Source organism: Eurosta solidaginis, chromosome 4 (assembly GCF_040869045.1).
Source record: "Eurosta solidaginis isolate ZX-2024a chromosome 4, ASM4086904v1, whole genome shotgun sequence".
Taxonomy (NCBI): domain Eukaryota; kingdom Metazoa; phylum Arthropoda; class Insecta; order Diptera; family Tephritidae; genus Eurosta; species Eurosta solidaginis.
In genome coordinates, this window is record NC_090322.1 from 40,832,684 (window position 1) to 40,858,082 (window position 25,399).

General features: G+C 39.6%; 1 protein-coding gene across 6 annotated transcripts in view; it reads left to right on the forward strand.

Annotated features, from left to right (window-relative positions):
• The window catches only part of DAAM (disheveled-associated activator of morphogenesis-like protein), a 267,323-nt gene extending 244,847 nt beyond the window's left edge, over window positions 1–22,476 (forward strand). For all 6 annotated transcript variants that reach the window (XM_067781303.1, XM_067781299.1, XM_067781300.1 and 3 more), the window contains 11 exons: window positions 3,146–3,736; window positions 15,723–16,268; window positions 16,338–16,535; window positions 16,593–16,814; window positions 16,883–17,060; window positions 17,130–17,813; window positions 17,877–18,082; window positions 18,146–18,282; window positions 18,377–18,538; window positions 18,604–18,767; window positions 21,151–22,476. In XM_067781303.1, the coding sequence (XP_067637404.1) occupies window positions 3,692–3,736; window positions 15,723–16,268; window positions 16,338–16,535; window positions 16,593–16,814; window positions 16,883–17,060; window positions 17,130–17,813; window positions 17,877–18,082; window positions 18,146–18,282; window positions 18,377–18,538; window positions 18,604–18,767; window positions 21,151–22,016 (3,408 nt within the window). In that variant the 5' untranslated portion in view covers window positions 3,146–3,691 and the 3' untranslated portion in view covers window positions 22,017–22,476. The remainder of the gene's footprint in view (window positions 1–3,145; window positions 3,737–15,722; window positions 16,269–16,337; window positions 16,536–16,592; window positions 16,815–16,882; window positions 17,061–17,129; window positions 17,814–17,876; window positions 18,083–18,145; window positions 18,283–18,376; window positions 18,539–18,603; window positions 18,768–21,150) is intronic.
• Window positions 22,477–25,399: the final 2,923 nt, after the last annotated feature.

The following is a 25,399-nucleotide window of genomic DNA, read 5'->3' on the forward strand; positions in this document are numbered from 1 at the left end:
GAGACAGGTGGAGGCAGATCAGCAGAGAGGAGATTTGATTACTTTTCAATTATCAGTCAGTGACTACTTCGCCACATCACATATCCTCCAGACGGAGTCTCAGTGTTACCTCACCTTGGCCCTTCCGGTGAAGCTGGATTCTAAGCGCTACCTCCCTTTGGCTTATTTCTACATTCGTGGTTGGCAAATTACCGCTCTTCACATCCTCTCTCTGACTTGCAGCTTTCGAGGTTGCCGCCACCTCCCTTTTGGGATCCGTCTGTCCTACAGCTTTGGACCCACTTGGCAGGCTTGCCCCGCAAATTTTAGACTGGGACCTTTCTTCACCTTGCCTCTTCATTCTGCCGCTCGAACCTTCTTCCCCCTTGTACCGATTGCAATGCCGAGGGTTCATCGCAGCAAAACCTTTGGACTACCTCGAGTTATGTTGGATCGGCTACCGCCAAACTCTTAACTCTGCAAAGTACCTCGAGAGAGCTGTCATACTCCATCTGCTCCGTACTCTTCTCCACTCTACTTCTCTTTTAGGATTCACCTTCCGTTCCATCACAGAGCTCGTTGACTATCCACTACTTTCGCTTCCCGAGTTCGACGCTTTTGTCTTTCATCGCTTACGACTTCGTTCTCCCTTTATTTTTCTACTAATTACCGTTATAACTTGAAATGCTCAACTTGGTCGTACGATCACCTGTCCCACAGGGAGAGCTCAGTAGTCTTATATTAAAATTAGGGGAAGAAACCCGTCCGACACAAAAGCGCCCCTTACTGTGGTAAAGCCATCGTTACTTCCCGAGGCGGCCTGGCATCGTCTTGGTTAGAATACAGCCGCATATATCGCCTGGCTGCAAATCATCAAATAGGCACGGTCCGCAAATGAAAAGGGAAGAGGTTGGTAATTTATTCAATTTAATGGTTAATAGGTGTATGGCAGTCGTCAAAATGTGTCACTCGATTGATTTGGTGCTTTTTTGTATTTAAACTTTGAAATATATACATATACATATACTCTGCATCGAAAAAAATTTAATTCCTTTCTAACATAACCAAAAACCTCTGAGAAAGCATTACATTTTGTCAAATAAAACAGGCAATTTGTGTGTTTGTTCGCTGTGAACCAAACTTTCAAAATCGCGTTCAGCAAGGCCATGTCACCAAATCACACACATGCATGTTAAATTAGATCAAATGACCAGCATTTGCTAGCATACCTATCACTCTATGTGATATCATTTACTACAGTTATATATATGTATTTCGGGTATTAGATATGAGATAAATCCTTTTAAGTTGTTGAGTCGCCATAAGAAATTTTAGCTTTGACCCCTGTGCAACAACCCTTAACCGTGTCCAAGTGGGACCAAAATTTGTATGTGATAATTTTGGCTTTGGTGTTATCGTTTGTAGGGGTGAGAGTGGAAAAAGCAACTGCTGAGTAGAATATCACCTTATCTCAGCTGCCAGTGCGAAAACGCACCATCTGAGAATATTTTTCAACAACGCCTTATTTCGGAATTTGAATGTCGTTTTTGAAACGACATCCGAGATAGGGTGATGTTTCACTCAGAAGTCGAAAGCGTGTAAAGATTTTTGATAAAGCGTAATACTGTTTTCACACAGACGGCTTATTGAATAATAAAGGCAGTTTTCTACATTAAGACGCTTATTGAGCTCAATCTTCCCTACAAAATTCGAATCTATAATTATTTCATTAGTAGATAATCGAATGCCTAATGAAGTCAAAAGCACAATGCAACTCTGTTGGCCGCGTTCAATTTCTTAGTTTTTGGTGTGTTCAGTGCTTAAAAATGTCATTTGTCAAAGTAAATGTCATTGTCTGCATGGCGGAACGATACAAGGTGGCCGCATCGAACAGCTGATTATAACCTTTTTTTATTTGATTTGATACATCAACTTCCGGCGCAGTACGATTTTGACATTTGTCCATCGACATTTGACATTTGATCCTTCATACTAATCGAGCAGTCACTTCTGTGTGAAAGCAAGAAATTTACGATTTCATTAGAAGGTGAAATGAGATCATTAAGTTTCTGTGTGAAAACAGTATAACACCTTTTTATAATCAGTGTGCTTTGCACACTGAGTATATTCACTTTCATTGGGTAGCGGTTGGTTGTACAGGTAAAAAGGAATCGAGATAGATATTCCATATTTCGAAGTCATTAGTATCGATTATCGATTTGATAGAGCCATGTCCGTCCGTCCGTCTGTCCATCCGTCAACACGATATATTGAGCAAATATTGAGATATCTTCACCAAATTCGATATACGGGCTTATCTAGACCCATAATGAGCGATATCGGACGATAACCACACCCACTTTTTCGATATCGAAAATTTAGAACAATGGAAAAAATTAGATATTTCAAAAAAAATACCGCTAAGCTAATGAAATTCGGTAGGTGGATTGGTGGATTGAATCAATATAGATACAGACTTCCATATGTCAAAATCATCAGTTTCGAAAAAAAATTGATTAATCCAATCTCGTCCGTCCGTCCGACCGTCCGTTTTTCCGTCCGTAACACGATAACTTGAGCAAATATTGAGATATCTTCACCAAATTCGATATATGGGCTTATCTGGACCCAGAATAGATTGGTATGAAAATTAGCGAAATCGGACGATAACCACGCCCGCTTTTTCGATATCTAAAATTTAGAAAAATGGAAAAAATTTGATAATTCAAAAACGAATACCGCCAACCTCATGAAATTCGGTAGGTGGATTGGTTTTATAACGCAAAACATAAACTCCAAATAATTTTGGAATATAGGCGTGGCACCACCCACATTTAGAAGAAGAAAATTTTGAAGTTCAACAAGCCGTTAAAGATATTGCATTGAAATTTGGCAGAGACCTAAAGCTCTAACCTTAACAAAGTTTGCAACTCTCTAGTTATGTATTTAACTACATCTGACTAATATTCCAACAACAGCGTATCAAGTGCACAGCTGGGTATGTAATGTTCGGTTACACTCGAACTTAGACTTCCTTACTTTTTATTAGTTTTTCAAAATAAACTTTTGGCAAATACTTTAAGAAGCAGTCCTAATTTATTCTAAATTTTTTAAATAATTTTTTGAATTAATTCATACATTTTTCTCATCCTCTTCAATTTTACAGACACTTCAGTCGTGTCCCATCGGCTGTGTTAACGAGCCGGACACGCTCAGTGCCAACAACCACAGCCTACAAACGACGCCGGATAACACGCTACAAAAAGCGGCACAACAACGCAACAACGAATTGTACCACAATCACAATAAAAACAACACCAACAACAAAAACAGTAACAACAACAATCATCTCAGCAACAGTCATCTAACGATTAGTGCAACGAGTGACACATCATCAGCGTCCTTCCAGCAACGTTTCGATTTCAATCGTTTAAAGGCGCGCCTACCAGAATTGAATTGCTTGCATAGTTTGCAACGTTATTGGCATCAACAACAACAACAACAAGAAGAAACACAAAATAGCACTGGCACATTTACAGCGACACAACGAGATGAAGTTAATGATGGCGGTGGCGGTTCATATTACACAACCAATATTTTAGGCTGCACCATAAGTTATCCATTTGGCGTAAAAGAGCATAATAAGACGGAGGCAGACGGTAATAAAGAGACGCCACTACAAAAGTTCTATCGTCATCAGCAACAAAAGAAAATGCCAGCATTTCGGGGTAAACGCGGCTGGTGTGGGTGCTTTCAGGTAAGTTTGTGCTGCAAATAAATGTTCAATGTCTGAGACCAACTGAAGCGTTCGGTACGTTTAAACGACTCAATGAATTTAGAGCGACAGGCGCATCTCTAAGGAATGTTCAACGAAGCGTATACGCAATTGTGTTGTTGTAATTGCACCGCAATTGTGCGCGCGCTAGTTGCTTTAAGTTTTTGTTGCGATTGCTAAGACAGTGAGCAATTTTTTCGTTGCAGCTTGTTTTAGGGGTGAGGGGTTTGCCAAAATTATTCAAGTGTAACGAAAGTTATTTTTGTTATTTTAATTTGCTCAAGTTGTTGCCATATTCACCGGTTTAGCACTTAATACCAATTAAACGATTAACCAGCGCGGGGCGAGATTGAAAATATTTCGCAAATGACTGCAACAAATTAGAGCGTGAAAATATGCAATTACATTGTTGTTGCAATTAATATAACAACTGTGCGGCAATAATTTTAGAATGTTAATGTTAACCACCACATTGATCCGGTCTATAGATAACAAGTTCTCATTCAGAATCCCAGAGAGGCACGTATGGGATAACGCCACTAATCTAGACCCAGAGTGCATGGCCATCTTCACGGATGCCTCCAAGCTCAATCGTATTCATAGGATCTTTCTCTTTCCCTAAGTATAGGGCTGCCAAGCCACTGTAGCGGCTTCCAAGCGGAATTAACTGCAATAATGGAGGCCGCCCACTGCTATCTAAGGATCAATCAGTAAAAGCCCTCCGAGGCAAGAACACTTCATTGAAATTAGCAATATAATGCAGACATACCCTAAACGAAGTTGCATCGCAGTGCGAGACAACTGTTGTGTGCGTCCCAGGTCACAGCGGTGTGCCCGGGAACTGTGCTGCCGATGAACTAGCGAGGAGGGCTACTGAACAGACAGAGCTAAGACAGCTGAAGGACATTGTTCCCCCTCTTCCTGCGTGCAAATACTGGCTCACATCATTTTTCACCAAGAAGGCCAATTCCAAATGGGCGCTGGAACCCACTTGCGAGATGTCCAAGCGGACCTGGCCTCGCATAATTGAAATCGAACTAGGTTCCTCATTAACCTCAACCGTCTCTCCTTAGGTCCACTGTTCGGGATAATAACGGGCCACTGCCTGATGGGAATACGCGGCGAACGCATGTGAATTCCAAACGATGATTTTTGTCGAAGCTGCAGGGATCAAGAGGAGATAGAAAGCGTCGAGCACTTCCTCTGTAGATGCCCTGCTCTGGTCAGTATACGTATAGAATGTCTGAATAAGTATTTCATCGACTGTTTAGCAGAACTTGGCTCTGCGGAAATCGAAAATATTCTACGCTACATACATCAGAAGGACAAATTGGTTCAAGTTCTTACATATCTAAAGGAGGAAGGGCTATAGCCCGCATAGTGGTATCACAATGGAGCAGCCAGCCTAAGTGTGTCCCTCACATTGCTGGAGGCAGCAACTTTACCCTATCCCAATGTTAACCACTTTGTCACAGTGTCAATAACTTAAAAATACCTCCATTTCAACAAATGTCCAACTTAAGTGTGGACATTGCCATCTTTTCATATTCTCTGAACATCTTTAAGAAAAGAATCTAATTTTAGAAGGCGAGTCTGGGTTGCGCCACTGAATACGAGTAACTGGGTAGGTATCCTTTAGTTTACAGCCAGACCCCTTGTGTTAAAGTAGTATGTTGCCATACCATACGGTAGGACCTACGCTCAAGTCCTGGGAGAAGTAACATCGAAATACTTTTCGCCCTTGAGAACACTAGCCTAGCTGTGGTCTTTTATACTAATGTTTAAACAGAAAATCAACGAACACGCTCTTTCAATCGCCACCGAGTATCACCAAGATTAGTGAGATGTAACTGGATAGCTGATCTACTGATATGATATCTCTGACTACAGTACAAAAATTTATTATGATTCACCCTAGGGGGCAATGTTAACTTTATAAACCTTTTGGAGACCAGACACGTATTGTGGTTAAATCGACCCATATGCTGGAAAGATAAAAAATCGTTCCACCCGCAACGTGGTTTGTGTTCATATCCCGCAAAGGACTATTCTCCTATCCCCTCACCTTGTCGGGGCTTGTTTTAATTTTCCAACAAAACAATAATAACAACAAAACAGCATACATGATGCTAAAACAAACTGTAACAGAATCAGCTATCTACCATAAGTTTTTAGCCTGGATATGTTCATCTTTGTCATTCCCGAAATGCGGCTACCCTCCTCTCCTACGGAAAGCTGATAGGCCAGCTTGTTTGAGACCATTCTGCTTCCTCACTTCTCTTCGAACTTCCGGCTAACAAATCATCAGCAATGTTTCCGGGAAAAAAACATTCCTATAAATTTTGAGGTAAAACCAAGTCCCTTTCCCTCAACACGACCGTCCTTGCTACAGTCGATCAGTTAAAATACGGGGGCTCATTCAACCACTTAGCATTCCTCTAAAACCTCAAGGAAACTCTGGACCCATATTACGTTTCAGTGAAATGGTTTTCAGTAAATAATCGTAAAACGTAATAAGGGCCCTGATATCTCCGAGTATAAAGGGAGGAGCCCATTGAAGAACTTGTAATGTTTCAGCGGTTCATCAAATTCAGGCATAAACTTTTCCAGACGAATGCTATAATCAGGGCAAATATCATCTCATGAGCTGCTACCACCTAACAATTATATTAAACTTAAATTCGATTTCCTAAAAAGGTTAGACAAATTAATCGTTGTGGCAATTATACCTTAATAATGATTCTGGACCAGCCCCTGTCGGGAATTCTTTTGATATCTAAGCTAACATAGGGGCGGTGTGGATTCTTCTGACACCTAATCTGAACTGGAGAGTTGGGACTGGAATTGTTGTATCAATGGTATATTTGATATAAATTATAGGACCACCCTTCCTACAAAGTGTATTGCATGTATGAAGAGTTCCTTCAAAGACTAAGCATCTCACTCTTTACGAACGGACGGATCCAGATTGGCATGTGTAGTGGGAAACTCAAAACTTAACTAGCGTGTATCAAGAACAACTCTTCGCTATCCAGGTGACATGCAAGGCACTACTAGATACAAAAAGTATTGGGCAAGTGGCTCCTCATTCTTTCGGGTATGCTACGATAACATCAAGTATGGTTGCATAGTGAGATTCAAGGGGTTGAGGAGCTCAATACAAATCTTTATAGCTTCAAAGCTTCCGCTACCCAATTGTCAACCTCATCTACGCGCGGGGAATCCTGTTACAAATATGAATGTATCATGCACATGTTTATCAGACGAGGCTCTGGGAACCCCAAGTTCCTCATGTAACTAGGGGGTGGGAACCGGAATGGCCTAGAAGGTTTATTGTGGTCATATAAATCGTTCCTAAGATGGTGGGGCTGGTACTTTAATGGTGCTTTGTTACCGGAACGTACCGGATCTATATATCGAGCAAAGGACCATCAACATCGATAACACTCCCCAAACCTTCGGGGAGTGTCTTTGTCGTTAATACAACAACAGCATGGTTGCATAGTGTCTGAACATCGTAACAAACAGAAAGTCGAGATGATCCCTCAGTTAGTATGGGGTTGGAACGATTTCTCATGTGGCAGCTGCAAGTGGCGCACTTTTCCACTATAATGAAGTTTCATGAAAAATCCCTTTTCGAGAGCATTCCGGCACTCAAGGATATTAGAACCGCTTCCACTAGGGCTTTTAAGCTTTCGCCAATCTTACAACATTTTCATTACTTAAATCAAGAGCTATGGTATCAAAACGGCGCTATAAAACTTTCGCTATTCTTCTTACAAATTTATCATTACTTAAATCACGAGCTGCGGTATCAAAACGGCGCTATAGCGGTATTTGGAGGCTAAGTGGTGGGTCGCACCGAGCAAGCAACTAGCCAACAAAAGCTGTACACGAAGTAAAGCGTCCGATGTACTTGGAGTTAATCAATTTACTAAGATTGAATCGCATGCTATCTCGGCGAGTTTCCGAAGAGATAAAGAATATTCCTGCTCAATAGAGGTAGCATTTTGATCCTGAAATAAGATATCTGCAATCACCACGCAAATTCAGTAAGGTTTATCAGTCTAAGGGTTTGTACTGCAATTTAGCTGCTGCCATAGTGGATTGTAGGAATATGGGCTCTGCAGGATCACACCTTACGAGTAATCAAAACATACTAAAAAGATGAAGAACTCAAAGCCACTCACAGTCTGCTTTATCGAGGGTGTCCTTGCCCGTCCTGAAACTTCAGTCCAAAAAATTCCCGATTTTTTATTTTATTAATTTTTTAGCTATGTCTCCTCACTTTACTTCTTACTGGAAGATAAAAAAAATGTGCGGACGAAAAGCCACTTCCCTTTCCAAAAAAAACTGCCAACTACGGAATAGCGAACTAACGAACCTGCAGGGGGTATTCTGTAACTACTCACAACTCTTGCAGCGGAATCGCATTTTTTGACATTTCTAGCCACATAAACTTGCCGTTATCGCTTGTAAGCTATTCACCTAAAATGGCAAACATTTTCAAACCAAAGTGTCGTTATATATAAGTTCTAAGTCCTATTCCACACAAAAGTATACGTCGATAGGCAGTTTCGACGTTTCGGAATTCGTTCCGCTGATCCGTTATATACCTAATTTTCAACAACTAATATTAGTTCAATATTTAAAAATAAAAAAAAATAAAAATAAATGTAAGGCGCGATAACCTCCGAAGAGATCTACGGCCGAGCTTCTCTTCCAATTTGCGTCGTGCTCCTCTTGATTTTTCCCTACAAATTGGGCGGACGTGACCTACATGTTTTATGCCGACTCCGAACGGCATCTGCAAGGCAGATGAGTTTTCACTGAGAGCTTTTCATGGCAGAAATACAATCGGAGCGTTTGCCAGACACTGCCGAGGGGCGTCCCCGCTTAGAAAAATTTTCTTCTAATTGAAAAATCTTATTTCTAAAATTTTGATGTTTTGCCCGGGAGTTGAACCCAGGGCATACGGTGTGATAGGCGGAGCACGCTACCATCACACCACGGTGGCCGCCGTTGGGAAAGTGACAACAAGCTTAGCTACTATTACAACAACAGCGCATAGCAATGACAGCTCCCAGTAACATTAGGGGGACTCATGTAACCGTATAAATGCCTTATAAAGTGTGTAAACGTATAAATTTATCTAGTTTACGCACGAGCTGTCAAATTTTGTATGAAAAATCATTTACACAATCTGTATAAATTTACGCGCACATTTCATTGTGTAAACGCGGTAAACTCAAAGGAATGCAACCTTGCAGACATTACAGAGGGCATTTTCATCAAAAATCTCCAACATCAGCAAGTAAAGGCGTTTTAGTTTTGATTTTTCACTTAATCTTGGTATTTTTTAATTTGTATAACAATCAAAAAAATTTTTTTGGAAATAATACAGCGGAAAAGCAATCAATTTTATCAAGAGTATTACTAGGTGCGTTCATATAACCGCGTGTGTAAATGGATATAATTTTACACCTTATAAGTTTATATGCTATCATGAGTCCCCCTATTGATAGTTAGTCGGCTACTTTGTTTTACATAATTTATGTAGTGGCAACTGTTGCAGATAAAAATTTTCCGCAAATTACGAATGCATTCATATATTGTCTACAAAGCGGATTACAAAAGCATTCGCGACTAATCGCCAGCTGTTGTTATACTCAGTTGAGCAGAGCTCACAGAGTATATTAACTTTGATTGGATAACGGTTGGTTGTACAGGTATAAAGGAATCGAGATAGATATAGACTTCCATATATCAAAATTATCAGGATTGAAAAAACATTTGATTGAGCCATGTCCGTCCGTCCGTCCGTCCGTCCGTCTGTCCGTTAACACGATAACTTGAGTAAATTTTGAGGTATCTTGATGAAATTTGGTATGTAGGTACCTGGGCACTCATCTCAGATCGCTATTTAAAATGAACGATATCGGACAATAACCACGTCCACTTTTTCGATATCGAAAATTTCGAAAAATCGAAAAAGTGCGATAATTCATTACCAAATACGGATTAAGCGATGAAACTTGGTAGATGAATTGAACTTATGACGCAGAACTGAAAACTAGGAAAATTTTGGACAATGGGCGTGGCACCGCCCACTTTTAAAAGAAGGTATTTTAGAAGTTTTGCAAGCTGTAATTTGGCAGTCGTTGAAGATATCATGATGAAATTTGGCAGGAACGTTACTTATATTACTATATTTCTGCTTAATAAAAATTAGCAAAATCGGAGAACGACCACGCCCACTTTTTAAAAAAAATTTTTTTTTAATTCAAATTTTAACAGAAAAGTTAATATCTTTACAGTATATAAGTAAATTATGTCAACATTCAACTCCAGTAATGATATGGTGCAACAAAATACAAAAATAAAAGAAAATTTCAAAATGGGCGTGGCTCCGCCCTTTTTCATTTAATTTGTCTAGGATACTTTTAATGCCATAAGTCGAACAAACATTTACCAATCCTTGTGAAATTTGGTAGAGGCTTAGATTCTAGGACCGTAACTGTTTTCTGTGAAAAAGGGCGAAATCGGTTGAAGCCACGCAGTTTTTATACACACTCGACCGTCTGCCCTTCCGCTCGGCCGTTAACACGATAACTTGAGCAAAAATCGATATATCTTTACTAAACTCATTTCACGTACTTATCTGAACTCACTTTGTATTGGTGTAAAAAATGGCCGGAATCCGACTAAGACCACGTCCACTTTTTCGATATCGAAAATTACGAAAAATGAATAAAATGCCATAATTATACACCAAATACGAAAAAAGGGATGAAACATGGTAATTGTATTGGTCTATTGACGCAAAATATAACTTTAGAAAAAAACTTGGTAAAATGAGTGTGACACCTACCATATTAAGTAGAAGAAAATGAAAAAGTGTTGCAGTGCGAAATCAAAAGCCCTTGGAATCTTGGAAGGAATACTGTATTACATATATAAATAAATTAGCGGTACCCGACAGATGATGTTCTGGATCACCCTGGTCCCCATTTTGGTCGATATCTCGAAAACGCCTTCACATATACAACTATGGGCCACTCCCTTTTAAAACCCTCATTAACACCTTTCTTTTGATACCCATATCGTACAAACACATTCTAGAGTCACTCCTGGTCCACGTTTATGGCGATATCTCGAAAAGGAATCCACCTATAGAACTAAGGCCCACTCCCTTTTAAAATACTCATTAACACCTTTCATTTGATACCCATATCGTACAAACAAATTCTAGAGTCACCCCTGGTCCTCCTTTATGGCGGTACCTCGAAAAGGCGTCCACCTATAGAACTAAGGCCTACGCCCTTTTAAAATACTCATTAACGCCTTTCATTTGATGCCCATATTGTACAAACGCATTCTAGAGTCACCCCTGGTCCACGTTTATGGCGATATCCCGAAGAGGCGTCCACCTATAGATCTAAGGCCCACACCCTTTTAAAATACTCATTAACACCTTTGATACCCATATTGTACAAGCGCATTCTAGAGTCACCCCTGGTCCACGTTTATGGCGATATCCCGAAAAGGCGTCCACCCATAGAACTAAGGCCCACTCCCTTTTAAAACACTTATTAACACATTCCGTTTGATACCCATATTGTACAAACGCATTCTAGATTCAACCCTGGTCCACTTTTATAACGATATTCCGAAAAGGCGTCCACCTATAGAACTAAGGCCCACTCCCTTTGAAAATACTCATTAACGCCTTTCATTTGATACCCATATAGTACAAACAAATTGTAGAGACACCCCTGGTCCACCTTTATGGCGATATCTCGAAAAGGCGTCCACATATAGAACTAAGGCCAACGCCCTCTTAAAATACTCATTAACACCTTTCATTTGATACTCATATCGTACAAACAAATTCTAGAGTCACCCCTGGTCCACCTTTATGGCGATATCCCTAAATGGCGTCCATCTATAGAACTATGGCCTACTTCCATTTGATACACATGTCATACAAACACATTCCAGGGTTACCCTAGGTTCTTTTTACAACATCGTGATTTTCCCTTACTTTGTCTCCACAGCTCTCAACTGAGTATGTAATGTTCGGTTACACCCGAACTTAGCCTTCCTTACTTGTTTTTGATTTAATTTGTGTACTTGCAGTAAAAGTCTCCATATTTATTATGTTTTTGTGACTTTCTAAGGTGTTGGCATATTTGGTCTTATTTGATTTATGTACATATATTTGCAGTGTTTTTTCTTTTTTTATTATATGGTTAGTAGATTTGATCATGTCTCCAAAACGAGCAAAATACATAACTAATATTTTATGAACCTTTTGAATTTATTATCATTATTTTTATTATGCACTGCGACCTTCGTGCAAATCTATTGTGCATGACCTTTCAGCCTAATTTTGTATGTGGAGGCTTTTGATGTATCTAAGTACCTCTTCAGGCTTTAGACTCCATATCACATAGGGATTGAGAGTCACACCACCTAGATGGGAGAGTCTCTGCCTTGCCAGAGCGACGCATTCACAGAGAATGTGAACCGGCGTTTCATCCTCCAGCCTTTTGAATACGTTAAATACGTGTATTTTTAATAACTTTTCGGTGTAGAGTTTTTTTTTTGAGACTTGCGATTATTGGGGTACGTACAATTTAGTTCGCAAGGGTTAAGCAAATCCCTTTTTGTCAAGCACCAAAACTAGACTAGACTAACATTCAACGGATGACTACTGCGAAATACATAATTAATATTCTATCACCTTTGAACTGATTAAATACATTTATTTTTTAAACCTTACACTTGGAGACTTTTTTGACAGCTTAAATTTATTGGTATTGGGTAAACCCAGCTCCAAGACTTTCTAGACTATCGTATCACTTAAAACAACTTTATTTCAGGCCTTGTTGAGTTTGGAGACTTCCTGAAAACCTAACGTTTATTACCAAGTTTTGAAGCAATCGTAACGAATTGTAAATTCTGTTTACTCTGCACCTTCTGTTATTGCTCGAATCGCTGAACTGCCGAATAAGTAACTCAAATATTTAGTACAGCAAAATGTTCTTTATTCACAAGACTATTGTGATAGTAGTACTTCACAATTACAATACTCGATTACTTCATTAATAGCGTGTTAAAATCAAATTGATTCATGATTCCTCAGCTTGCGCTACTTTTATACTCCCTGTTGCCTCTTTCGCCTATTTCGTCTATGTACTAGACTTTTCACGAACAGCGTTCTCAAACATTCTCCTATATATTTCTCCTTTCTGTACTCATATTATTCTTGTTATATGCGTATCAAATATACACGCACTAGTAATAACTTTAGCACTTTTAGATGTTCCTTACATGTATGTGTAATAGCGTTTGATCTCTTACGCACTCTCACTGTTGCCGTCAATGCATATGTGTGTATATGGCTGAGTAATATGCGTCGTTTGTTGCGGTGTACATGTTTGTGTGCCTGTTTTCTCTTTCTTCGTTGCACTTAGTTCTGCTGTTTACACAGAAATCACACACAGAAGATTGTGCATTGCGCATGTAAACAAAAGGTCAGCTGTTTTTTATGGGCAATTCATACGTAATTTGCCTTTAGCTCTTGTTTTTTTCTCTATTTCTTTCATTCGCTGAAGGAGTCAACTGTGACGTAGATGCGCAGGACGAAGCAATTTTGAACTCGTGAATGCGCAATCTGGGTTGGTGATTAGTGCTGTTTACATGCATGCGTGGTTGATTACTTCGCTGATGTTGTGTATTTATTTAGTAGCAGCATAGTGACTTATCGAAGCTGCTAATATCCGCCACACTTATTAATATTAATAAAATTTGGCGAAGTTTCAGTCAGTACTAACAGCACTTAGTACTAACGCCGTTCCAAAGAACTTCTCCACATTTTCGAAAAACTGACTTTATTTTAATTATTTAAACTATATTTCAGTTTTATAAACGTCATAGAAAAAAGATGACTGAAGAATTAAAAAAAAAAATCCCGGTCAGCGAGGAGCCTGTCTGGCACTTTAATGCCAATATTCGCCAATCAAAATATCACTAATTTTTTAAACTGGAAAGTTTTAGAAACTTTTATATCAAGACTAAACTTGTTGTCTCCAATTACATTTTTTCATTGTTATTTGAAATTCTATAGCAACAAACTTTCAAAATTGTTCAAACTTGATGCAATTTTTGCACATGTGTAGATTTGTAGACATAAAGCAAAAAAAATTGTTTAGACTTTCTTTGGTGTTCCTGCTATCAAAAATGAATGTGCGCTTAAAATCTAAGTTTTTGAAAGTGGAGAGTTTGAAGACTTTTTAAGAATTGGTTTTTACTTCTTTATCTGTCTAGAGCAATATTTTTTAATGTTATTGTAATCATTACATTGCAAAACTACTAAAAACTTCAAATTATGTGCAGTTTTCAAAAGGCAACCCTAGTTGTACATTTGCGGACTTCTAGAATATAGTGAGACAGGTTTTTCGACATTTTTATATACTGTTCCTAACAGCCTCAAAAAAACTCGATTGAAAGTCAACTTTCGATTGCCAAGCAATTTTCGCAAGTGGGAAGTTTGGAGACTTTTTAAAATATTGTATTTTATGACAAAATTTTGGCAGTAAAATAGTTTCAATAAGCTTTTAGACAATACTAATGATTCATATGTGAGGCAATTTTCAGAAAATATTAATTTTTTAATATGTGTAGACTTTCATTATGTACTGCAAGAGGTTTTATGCTGCTGTTAAACTGCATCATAATTTCAACACCATCCCAAAAAAAAACAAAACACGCTTGGAAATGGCTAAGTTTTTAAAAGTTAAAATTTTAGAGACTTTTTGAAAAATGAAATTTTACTACAAAATGTGTACTTCCCATATTTGAAACTTTAATTAAAATATTTTATTGTTATTATACTCATCATGTTATTGTTACTATTCCAAAAATCATCTTTGGAGACTTTTTAATAACTTGCTTATTAATGTGAAAATTAGGCATATAATATATCTTTTATTTATATTTTAAACATAATAGTACAAACAATTATAAATAGACACAGAAAACCAAACTACACTAAGAGTAAGAGAATTAAAACAAAAAAATATTATTGTAAGTGTAAATTTGGAGACTTTCAATAACATGTTTCAAACGATAAGGCTTAAAAGATTATAAATGTGGGTACTTTATTTAATGTGACCTTTTTTCATTTAAGCTTACCAAAATAGGGTGGGCTATAATCCTTTTCTTAGCGGAGTGTTTTAAGCCTTTTTGGAGACTTTGTTTATCAACTTATTTTGATTGACACTATTAATTATTAATGGGTGTCTACTTTTTCATACAGATAATTACATGGTTTTAAATTTGGAGACTTTTTTAAAACACGTTTATAAACAATTTTATACTCATTTAGTAAAAAATCAAGGAAAACTCACTCGAATTTGGCGATATAGGTTAAAAAAATTTAAATTTCAAATAGTTGGTTTTTATCCTGAATATGCTTTGAAAATGTTGAACTATTACTATTATAATGATGTTACGTGTAATTAGAGTTTTTAAATTTTTTTTTTTAATTTGCAGACTTTTTTTATTTTATAGGAAAAGTAAGCTTCAAGCTTAAAATAGAAACAAATACTAGCAGATAAAATTTAAAAATTCGAGTTTTCAAAAGTTAAAATTAAGTTTAAATTATTTCTACATACACAACGCTGCAATTAAAAGCTGCTGGGGAGACTTCTGCTTTGCCATTTGGAGCATTTGTAGACTTCATTAATGTAAATTTTCTTTAAGATTGCAGAACTCTTAAAAGTGTTAACTCTATTTATTTAATATTGCTAGCTTGTGAATATCTTTCAATAGTTAAGACAGTACGCAAGTGAGTACAAAGCATAGTCACAGCACCGAACGCTTGTTAAACCGACCCCATAGGGTTTTCTTTTTTGGTCAAGCACTCTTATAAAAAAAAACTCTCAATCTCCTCTTTAAACAGGATGACGAACCACCCGAAATTTGTGTGGTCGAAGGCGCCTTTACTCTACAAACACTCACACCCACACAACCAATGCCACCCGTGGATGAATTGGATGCTAAGTTTGCTGAGCTCGTCGAAGAGCTCGATCTTACAGCGCCCAATAAGGAAGCCATGCTCAATTTACCACCACAAAAGAAATGGCAAATATATTGTTCGCGCAAGCAGCCCATAGATACGACGGATGGAAGTTCGGCCGCGATCACACAACCACCTACCGCCGATTATTATATTGATCAGCTAAAGGCCTTAATACGTTATGTCAGCGTGTCATATGACGATAGCAACATATCTGAATATTGTATGCGCAATGAAGGTCACATACTCTTCTTGGATGCGCTGAAAACGGCTTTACGAACATCGACGCATAGTTTTGTATTGCGCTTTGTAGATCTCGATGGGTTGCCATGTTTACTCAATCTGCTCAAATGGATGCATCCTGATGTGGTTAATAGCGATCTACACACAAGGATTATCGGTTGCATTAAAGCGTTGATGAATAATTCGGTAAGTGTGCATAAATAGGAGGAGGTGAGTGGTGTGAGTTGATGCCTAATAATAATATTCTTTTCTTAGACGGGACGCGCCAATGTGCTTGCGCATCCTACATCTATCGACACGATCGCACGTTCACTAGCGGCAGATAATGTGAAAACAAAGATTGCAGCGTTGGAGATATTAGGCGCTGTCTGCCTGGTGCCCGGTGGTCATCGTAAGGTACTGCAAGCTATGCTTAACTTTCAGGAATACGCAACGGAGCGCGTGAGGTTTCAGGTGAGTTTTTGAGCGTTTACTTCCGCCAATTGTGACAATAACTTTAAACTATCCTAGACTATCGTCAATGATCTGGATCGCCGACTAGACTCCTATAATGATAATATCAATCTACAAACCGCCATTATGTCCTTCATCAATGCAGTACTCAACTACGGACCGGGACAGGAGAGCCTCGAGTTTCGTCTACATCTGCGCTATGAGTTTCTTATGCTCGGTCTACAGCAAGTTATCGAAAAACTGCGTAAACATGAAAACGAAACGCTTGACAGGCATTTGGTAAGTACCAGCTGCGTAAGCTTATCACATCCAAACTATGTTTCTTATCGAATTCCATTTCTATGCAGGACTTTTTTGAAATGATGCGCGCTGAGGACGAAAAAGAGCTGGCACGCAAGTTCAATCGCGAGCATGTAGATACACAGAGCGCCAATGATATGTTTGATTTGCTGCGACGTAAATTGAGTCACTCGCCTGCCTTCACGCATTTGCTGTCACTTTTGGAGCATATGCTCTTGTTGCCATGTAAGTAACTCACAGTTCGTAACTCAAACACTTTCACTTACTTATTGACTTACATCAACTCCTGCGCAGATACGGGACCACACACACAGCATTGGCTCATGTTTGATCGCGTTGTACAACAGATTGTTCTCCAAACCGAAGGACGCCCTCGTAGCGATATCGATCCCGATGCTCCAAATAAAGAAAAGTTGCCATCTTCAAGCGTGCGTGATCCCGACGTAGCGCCACTACAAATTAACGTTGCCGAAATAGTGCAATTGCTGGTGAAAGAAGAAGAATTGAAGCAAGCGCGCACACGCGCCGATGAGCTGGAACGTGAGAATTTCGAAGTACAGTCGCGTCTTGCTAAAAAGGAACAGGAGTTAGATCAGCGTCAGCAAGAAAAAGAAGATTTGGAAACAAGTTTGGCGCGCATGCGTGAACGTTTGGAAAAGGAGTCCGCAAATCATTTGCACGCCGTACAACGTGCGCAAATGGCTGAAATGAGGGGTGAGGATTTGCAACATCGCTTGCTAACCGAACAACAAGAGCGTTCGCGTCTCGAACGTCTAGTCACCGAGGGTAGCATACCAGATGACCAGAAGGTAGCTGGTTTAACTGGTTGTAATGGTGCTACATCACCTGCACCACCACCAGCGCCATCTATGAAGATGGTGCCACCACCACCGCCGCCAATGTTATCAACAATACCGCCGCCACCACCACCGTGTCCCGGTGGTGCTCCGCCGCCACAAGCCATGTGCTCAACAATGGGTGCGTAGCTTCGTTGTTTATTTAGGTTTTTTTAGAACTAACCGAACGTATCTTACTTTACAGCGCCACCACCACCAAAAGCCGAGTTGCCAAAAAAGAATGTGCCACAACCTTCAAATCCTCTAAAGAGCTTCAATTGGTCCAAATTGCCCGATGCCAAGGTGCAAGGTACCGTCTGGAGTGAATTGGATGAGTCTAAATGGTATAATAATATGGAGCTCGAAGCGATAGATAAACTTTTCTCAGCTTATCAAAAGAACGGTGTAACGGTAAGTGAATGCAGGGAAATCTTAGAAAGCTCTAAGAAAAACTTTTATTATTTCCATTCTTAGAACGACGGCTCTGTTGAGGATCTACGCGTAATGGGCAAGCAGCGCACAAAAATACTCTCAGTCATCGATGGACGACGTGCACAAAATTGTACTATACTTTTAAGTAAATTAAAGATGACGGACGAAGAGATCTCCAAGTAAGTATACAGAGCTCAACTAGTTTCGTCAAAACTGTTTCATGGTACATTTTTTCTGATTTAAATATTTTCTTTTCTCTTTCTTCTTTCTCAGAGCCATTTTATCCATGGACAGCAACGAGCAGTTGGCTCTTGACATGGTCGAACAGCTACTTAAGTTTACACCTTCAGCAGAGGAACGTGCTCTCCTAGATGAGCATAGCGAAGATATTGAGTCTTTAGCACGCGCGGATCGCTTTTTATATGAAATTTCAAAGTAAGGGCTGAAATATTTTCTTTGTCTAACCCTGGTCATTATTACAACTTTGTTCTGTTTTTCAGAATCCCGCATTATGAACAACGTCTAAAGAGTCTACACTACAAGAAACGTTTCATGATCACTGTAAACGATCTGGTACCGCGCATACGCAGTGTGATGGAGGCATCACGTGAGGTCGCGCGTTCAAGGCGACTACGTAAAATACTTGAATTGGTGCTGGCCTTGGGTGAGTCAGTCTTTGCCTTTTTTTAATTTTCTCTGTGAAACGAATATTACGTTTTCAGTCTGACCTAGTCTCAATATATTCCTTTAGTACGATGTAAATGCAATGGCCCTCAGTTGTTTAGTTGTGCTCTCTCCTACTGCTAAAGGTTATATACTCCAATTTCAATTCAGTCGGCGTGCATGGGAAATAATTTATTAGTTCCAACCTTTTATGTCCTTGTTTTTTGATGTTTGTTTTGCGAAAAACATGATCTTAGTACCTTTATGACGGACAGAGACATAATAGCCCGTGAAGTAGGAGCATGCATCTTTCCAACACTTCTAGCCGCGCATACTGGACTGAGCTAATGCTTTTCATTCCTATTTCATCCGCTATTCAGGAGGTATCGGTAATAGTGTCACCATCTTCTGGGAGAGCCAGACGTCACTTCAGACTAGCTAGTCAGCAACGATAATATAATCTGATTCGTTAGTTTAGATAATGGGCCATGATCCAGGCGTGTCGTTATAACGTTTCTCTAATTTGTGTGCCGGGGCATCGTAAAAGACAGGTTCACTAGATGACTAATGACCTCGAGTGCCGTGGTCCTGCTCTTCCGCTCCGCATCATCATGAAGTGCCGATGCTCTCAAAACTGGCTTAACGAGGCTAACAAGTGGTAGAAGCAGCTGCGGTCGTAGTTAAAAGGTATTTCTTGGAACATCAATTTTCGTAGCCCTCTCAGAGCTTAAGGACATCTTTGAGGTAGGGAGCCTCTCAAATACTTGAACTCTACGATGTGGAAAGAGTGTGTGGGGATGCCCACCTCGGCTTTTAAACATTCGTCATTATATTAGAAAAGTAAGAATCAATCTGCAGCCCAAGTCTTCGAAACATCGATCCTACGCTCAGCCCTTAATTAAACATATTTCTAGAACTACCTTGCCGTCGGGCAAAAGCATCCATCCCATTACGTCAGTCCTTTACTCTTTCGCATTGTTCAGAATCTTGGGCTGTATCGAAGAAGATGGAAAACCCCTTTAAATATTGTAGAGAGAAGCTCCCCCTATAGGGTTTGATCTATCCCGGCTTATATCTACGGAAGCAAATAAAGAACCGACACGGAATGACGAGGCTCTTACCGAGTTTATGAGAACAGATTGATAATGATTTAGCCTCCCTTGGTGTTTCCAATTCATTTTATTTGTAGTTTAGAAGGAATGACTTGCGTACTGTATAACTGAAAAGGATAATAATAACTCTTCATCGAGAGAAAAAAACCTGCGCTAAATAAAACTAGAGACGACAATTCCTTTCAGCGATGTTATTCGTTGTTGTTGTTGTTGTTGTAGAGATAAGGACACTCTCCGAAGGTTTTGGGAAGTGTTATCGATGTTGATGGTCCTTTGCCGGATGCACGATCCGGGACGTTCCGGTAACAAGCACCATAAAGGTACTAGCCCGACCAACTCGGGAACGATTTGGAGTGGCCACGTGAAACTTTCTAGGCCATTCCGCCCTACCACCCTCCAGATCCATGATGAAATTGGGGTCGCCAGAGCCTCGGCTGCTAAAGAAGCAGGATTCGCCACGGGTAGGTGAGTTTGACAATTGGGTTGGAGAAGCTATAAATTGGTCTGGCAATCCCTTGAAAGGGTTGCGCTACACAACCCCTTGAATCAATTTGGCATTTTAGTCGCCTCTTACGACAGACATACATTCCGCGGGTATATTCTAAGCCCCTTAACCCGCTGGTGTTTGCGATGATATTTCGTTGGACTTAGTGTGATTTATGGAATATTCGCAGTCAAAAGATGATCCGGCTTAAGCCCAACGAATCAACACAGCATAGGTTAGGTAAAGGTTGAGCTGGCCGGTCCATGAGAACCTCACATAGACTGAATGAGCCCGTAGTGTTACCAGAAATTTGTTTTAACGACCAAACTGAAAAACCCTATCAAACACCAGGACCTATGTTATAAAATAATGCCGTCCTCCTGGCAAATACTAGAAGCTTCCTAGGACTTAAGCCAGTTGCTGCTTCTAGATCTGACAGCTGTATCACTCCTATTAGCTGGAGTCTTAGCCTGGCAAGCGCAAGGCACGAGCACATAACGTTCTCGATACACAGCATAAGTTGATCGGCGAAGTGATGATCTCCAGACTGTTTCTACCCAGCCGTTAAATGCAAGTCACTGTTGGTCAGGTGCCTGATGGTGGTTATGGAAATTTACGTTAGTCATCTTCCCATATCTCCAAAGACCGGTGACACGATATCAAGACTGTCCCCAAGAACTATTGTATAAGTCAACTTTCCGTCTAGGCTTTCTCAGATCTCCGTAGTTTTTTCAAGTTTTAACTGCTTTTAATTTGTAACTTGTTTCTTACCCTATCTCTCCTTTCAGGCAATTACATGAACCGTGGTGCGCGCGGCAATGCCTCAGGTTTCCGTTTATCCTCACTGAATCGACTTGTTGACACTAAATCCAGCGCTGCCAAAGGTACTACACTCCTCCACTATCTGGTACAAGTTATCGACAAGAAATTCAAAGATTTGCTCAAACTCGAAGATGACATACCACATGTGCGCGAGGCATCCAAAGTATCACTAGCCGAAATGGACAAAGATATACAAATGCTGCGCACTGGACTCGCTGATGTAGCGCGTGAAATTGAATTCCATCGCTCAGCTGGTCCAGCGCAACCGGGTGATCACTTCCTACCCGTTATGCGCGAATTCCATGCGCAGGCGTCAGTACGTTTCGCCGAGTTGGAAGATAAATTCCAGGATATGAAAACACGTTTTGATCGCGCGGTGCGTCTATTCGGCGAAGATGGTTCTGTGCTACAACCTGATGAGTTCTTTGGTATATTTGATACCTTCCTAACAGCATTTGCAGAAGCGCGTCAGGATAATGAAAATTTGCGTAAACGTCAAGAAGAAGATGAAAAGCGTGCCAAACAGGAGGCGGAACTAAAGAAACGTACCATCGAACGCAAGAATAAGGAGGGTTTAATGTCATCGGTGGCGCGCAATTTGGGACTCACGTCATCAGCGAATGGTGGTCGTGATTCGCCGGCTAGAGGTGATAATAATAAGGGCGAGTTTGATGATTTAATATCGGCATTGCGTACCGGAGATGTTTTTGGCGAGGATATGGCAAAGTTTAAGCGTTCACGTAAAACGCGCGCTAGCAATGGCAGCATGTCACCACCGCGTCACGGCTTACATCGTGAAGAGAGTCGCGAGCGTACGGTGCGACGACAGTGAGCAAACTAAGATAAACTGGAAGGAAAGAAACTGAGATGTTTTGTATTCTTATAAAAGCACTTTCTTACTGGGATGGTATTGGATGTGTAGTGCTGAAGTAGACGAAAGCAGCATTCTGCATAGAAATTAGTTATTATTGATGTATTGATAAATAAAATTTATAGGCACGAAATAAATATATTTAAATTTAGTGGGCGTGGCTTTCATTGTTCTAAGTATGCCCACTTCTTTTTTGTAGCTCCGTTGTAAGCTAACTGCGCACGCGATATATATATGTAGCAATGGTTTTATTATTATTATTACTATTACTTATCTTTTAAATATAATTATTATTATTAATATTAACATTACTATTGTAATTGCTATTTAAAACTTAAAAATAAGTTTGTAAAAATTTGAATTGAATAATGCTCGTATAATTGCTCTGAAATAAATATTAACGAAATACAAAAGAAAAAAATTTGTTAATCACCCTGTACTGTTTTGCGAATGGTAGAAGCAGTGGACCAGTGGCATAGTGAGGATGTAAGGGGGGCTACTCACAGGTCCGCAAAGAAGGACTTCCTGGATAATTTTTATTATAACTGATTTCTGGATATAATTGATTTCTGTAAAGAAATTTCTATACTAAAAATGCGTGTATACAGGAATCTGAAACACAGTGGAGCGCCAGAATACAAGCGGTTAGCGTTATCTTCAATGGGCTAGAGAATGTAGTAGAACACTTAGAACAATTAGCAGAGGACACTAACACCAGAAGTAACACCAGCAGCGAAGCTACAGTTCTGTGGAAAAATATACTAAATTTTAGTTTCATAACATTAGTTCATTTCTGGTATGAAATCTTAAGAGGATTGATCGTGTGCAGCTCAGATTAACAGATCCGAAGATGAATTTTAGAGAAGCGTATCATGATATTAAATCATTAGCGACTGAACTATCCGAAATTCGAGACACTCTCTGTGAAGAAGCAATAGAAAAAGCGATGTCTCTTTGTGAAAAATGCAGGGACGGATAATAATTATTTGTTTTTTTTTCGGACTCGAAAAAGTTCTGGTCAAAAAATTGTCCTAGGTGAAAATGTTTGAGTTCCCAGGTATCCCTATATATCATGTCGAATCATGCATCCTTTTTATTTTTCGAACTTTTTCCATAAAAGTCCACATATAAAAGTAATATCTGTATTTTTATTTTTTTTTTGTCCGATGGAACTAGTTAAAATCGAACTTTTTCCATAAAAGTCCACATATGTATAAAAGTTAAATCCGGACTTTTATTTTTTAAGGCCAAAATAAAAGTCCTGCTTGATAACAAAGAAACGGCTTATCCGAATTAAACATTTTTTTTTTAACTAATTCTATCGGACTCAAAAAATAAAAGTCCGAAAATAATTTTTATCTTTATCCAAATATATTTAAAGTCCAAAATTAATAGTTATGCAAGGAATTATATTATAAAAGGAATAACAGTTTCACCCCTGGAAAAATGGGATATTGATATAGCAAAACGTGTAAAAAGGCGCCGCAAAATGCCCGGAGAATCGGCTAGAGATGTTGCTCTTTCCGCAGAATGTGAAGTTTCTCGCGTTATGAAAAGTATTCTCGATCGTCTCCAACAAGATCAACTAAATGACCATAATTTTAGATTTGGATTTCTCTTAGGCGTTGGAAATTTGCTAAAGAAGGATAATAATGACTTAGAAAGAAATTGAAAGAACTTGAGTGAATTTTATAGTACAGATTTCGATGGAACAGAATTTTGTATCGAAATATGTGAGTGCAGTAGAAAAGAAATTGAACCTAAAACACCGTTAGGATTACTTACTTTTATAATCGCATATGGAGAAGATATTTTTCCAAACTTGCAAGTGGCACTTCAAATACTCTTGACTATCTCAGTATCAATTACTAGCGGCGAACGTTCATTAAGCAAATTAAAACCAAATTGCATTTTTATCTGGGCGCAAGAAAACCTCACTACGCCACTGGAGTGGACACTGCTGTTGTGTAAGCAATGCATCGCGCCACTCACTAATTGTCATCAAAGTCCTCTAACGGGTGTCTGAGGAACAAAAAGCATTTTCAACAGACACTCAAGAGTCCTATCGATTTCGGAACAACAACTGCTACAATGAGAAATGTCGCACCGTCAAGGTAAATGAAGCAAGCAAGTCAAATTGCCTGCAGGCGCAGCGGCGGATGCTGGGGTATTTTAACATGAACGAAGAGGACTAAGACAATCCATGAATATAGAAAAAAAGAAACTGTTCGCTGAAATAAGTAAAAAATTACATCAGCAGGTTCGGCACTTAACAAACGAGCTAGCATTCCTGAAAGAATAATAATTGTGACGGCAGTAAAAACGCCTGTTAATATAATCAAGTTCAGGCGCTGCAACAAGCACAGCCCTCCGTCTTCGCCATACACGAGATCCATACCTTAATTCTTGGTATCACCTTTGCCTTTGTAGGGTCGGATCTAGTTTCTGTAGCCGTTCTAGGGTTGTATGATCACTACAACAAATCGGTTTGACTCCGCTGTATTATCGCACCGAGTCGAAAAAGTGAACCGTCCTCGCCATCATTGTGAGCATGCCACTTACCAACTTCCTCTTTGTGGATCTTAACCTCTCGAAGGATTTCTGCCGTAGTTATTTCTGAGAGTTTTTCCCTTTTTTTCCTCTGAGCAAGCCAAAATTTCCATGCTACCTCCTACTGGTTTCGCAAGGACTTACTCAAGCATGTGCCCACGACTTATTCCTCTCTTAAACTTATCTCTCCCGTGAGCTCCGCCTCTTTACCCCTTCTCTTCTTCCTCGAACCTGTTTCAGTAACGGCGGTTACTCGCCGCTTCATGGGTCCTGGTAATATGATCGCTCTCCCAATATATTAGGTGGACCACAGCGTACCAGAGCTCGGCAATCCTTTATGCTGCCTCGTACTGCAATAGGACTCTTTTCGTCTCGCTACTGCGTTCTGTTCCTCGCTCGCTATCTTTATTTGGACCGCATAGGGTTAATTGATAATCCCTTGTCATCGCCTCCTGTTCCGACTCTTGGCTTATAGGATTCTCAAAGTTCGCAGTATCCTTTACGGAATTCAAGTTGCTGGTGCCTACCCGATGAGGCCAATATTGGGTCTAAGGTAAAAATGAGGAAAAATATCTGTCCACCGTAACGTCATCGCATGCTGCCGTAAAGCCGAAGAAAAGATCCGTTCGATAACAGCCGAATATACGCCCGGGCAAAGCAACATCGAAAATGTAGAAAAAAATGTTTTCAATTAAAAGGAGCACGACGCAAATTGGAAGAGAAGCTCGGCCTAAAAAATCTCTCCGGAGGTTAATCGCGCCAAGTATTTATTTTATACCCCCCTTAAATTACAC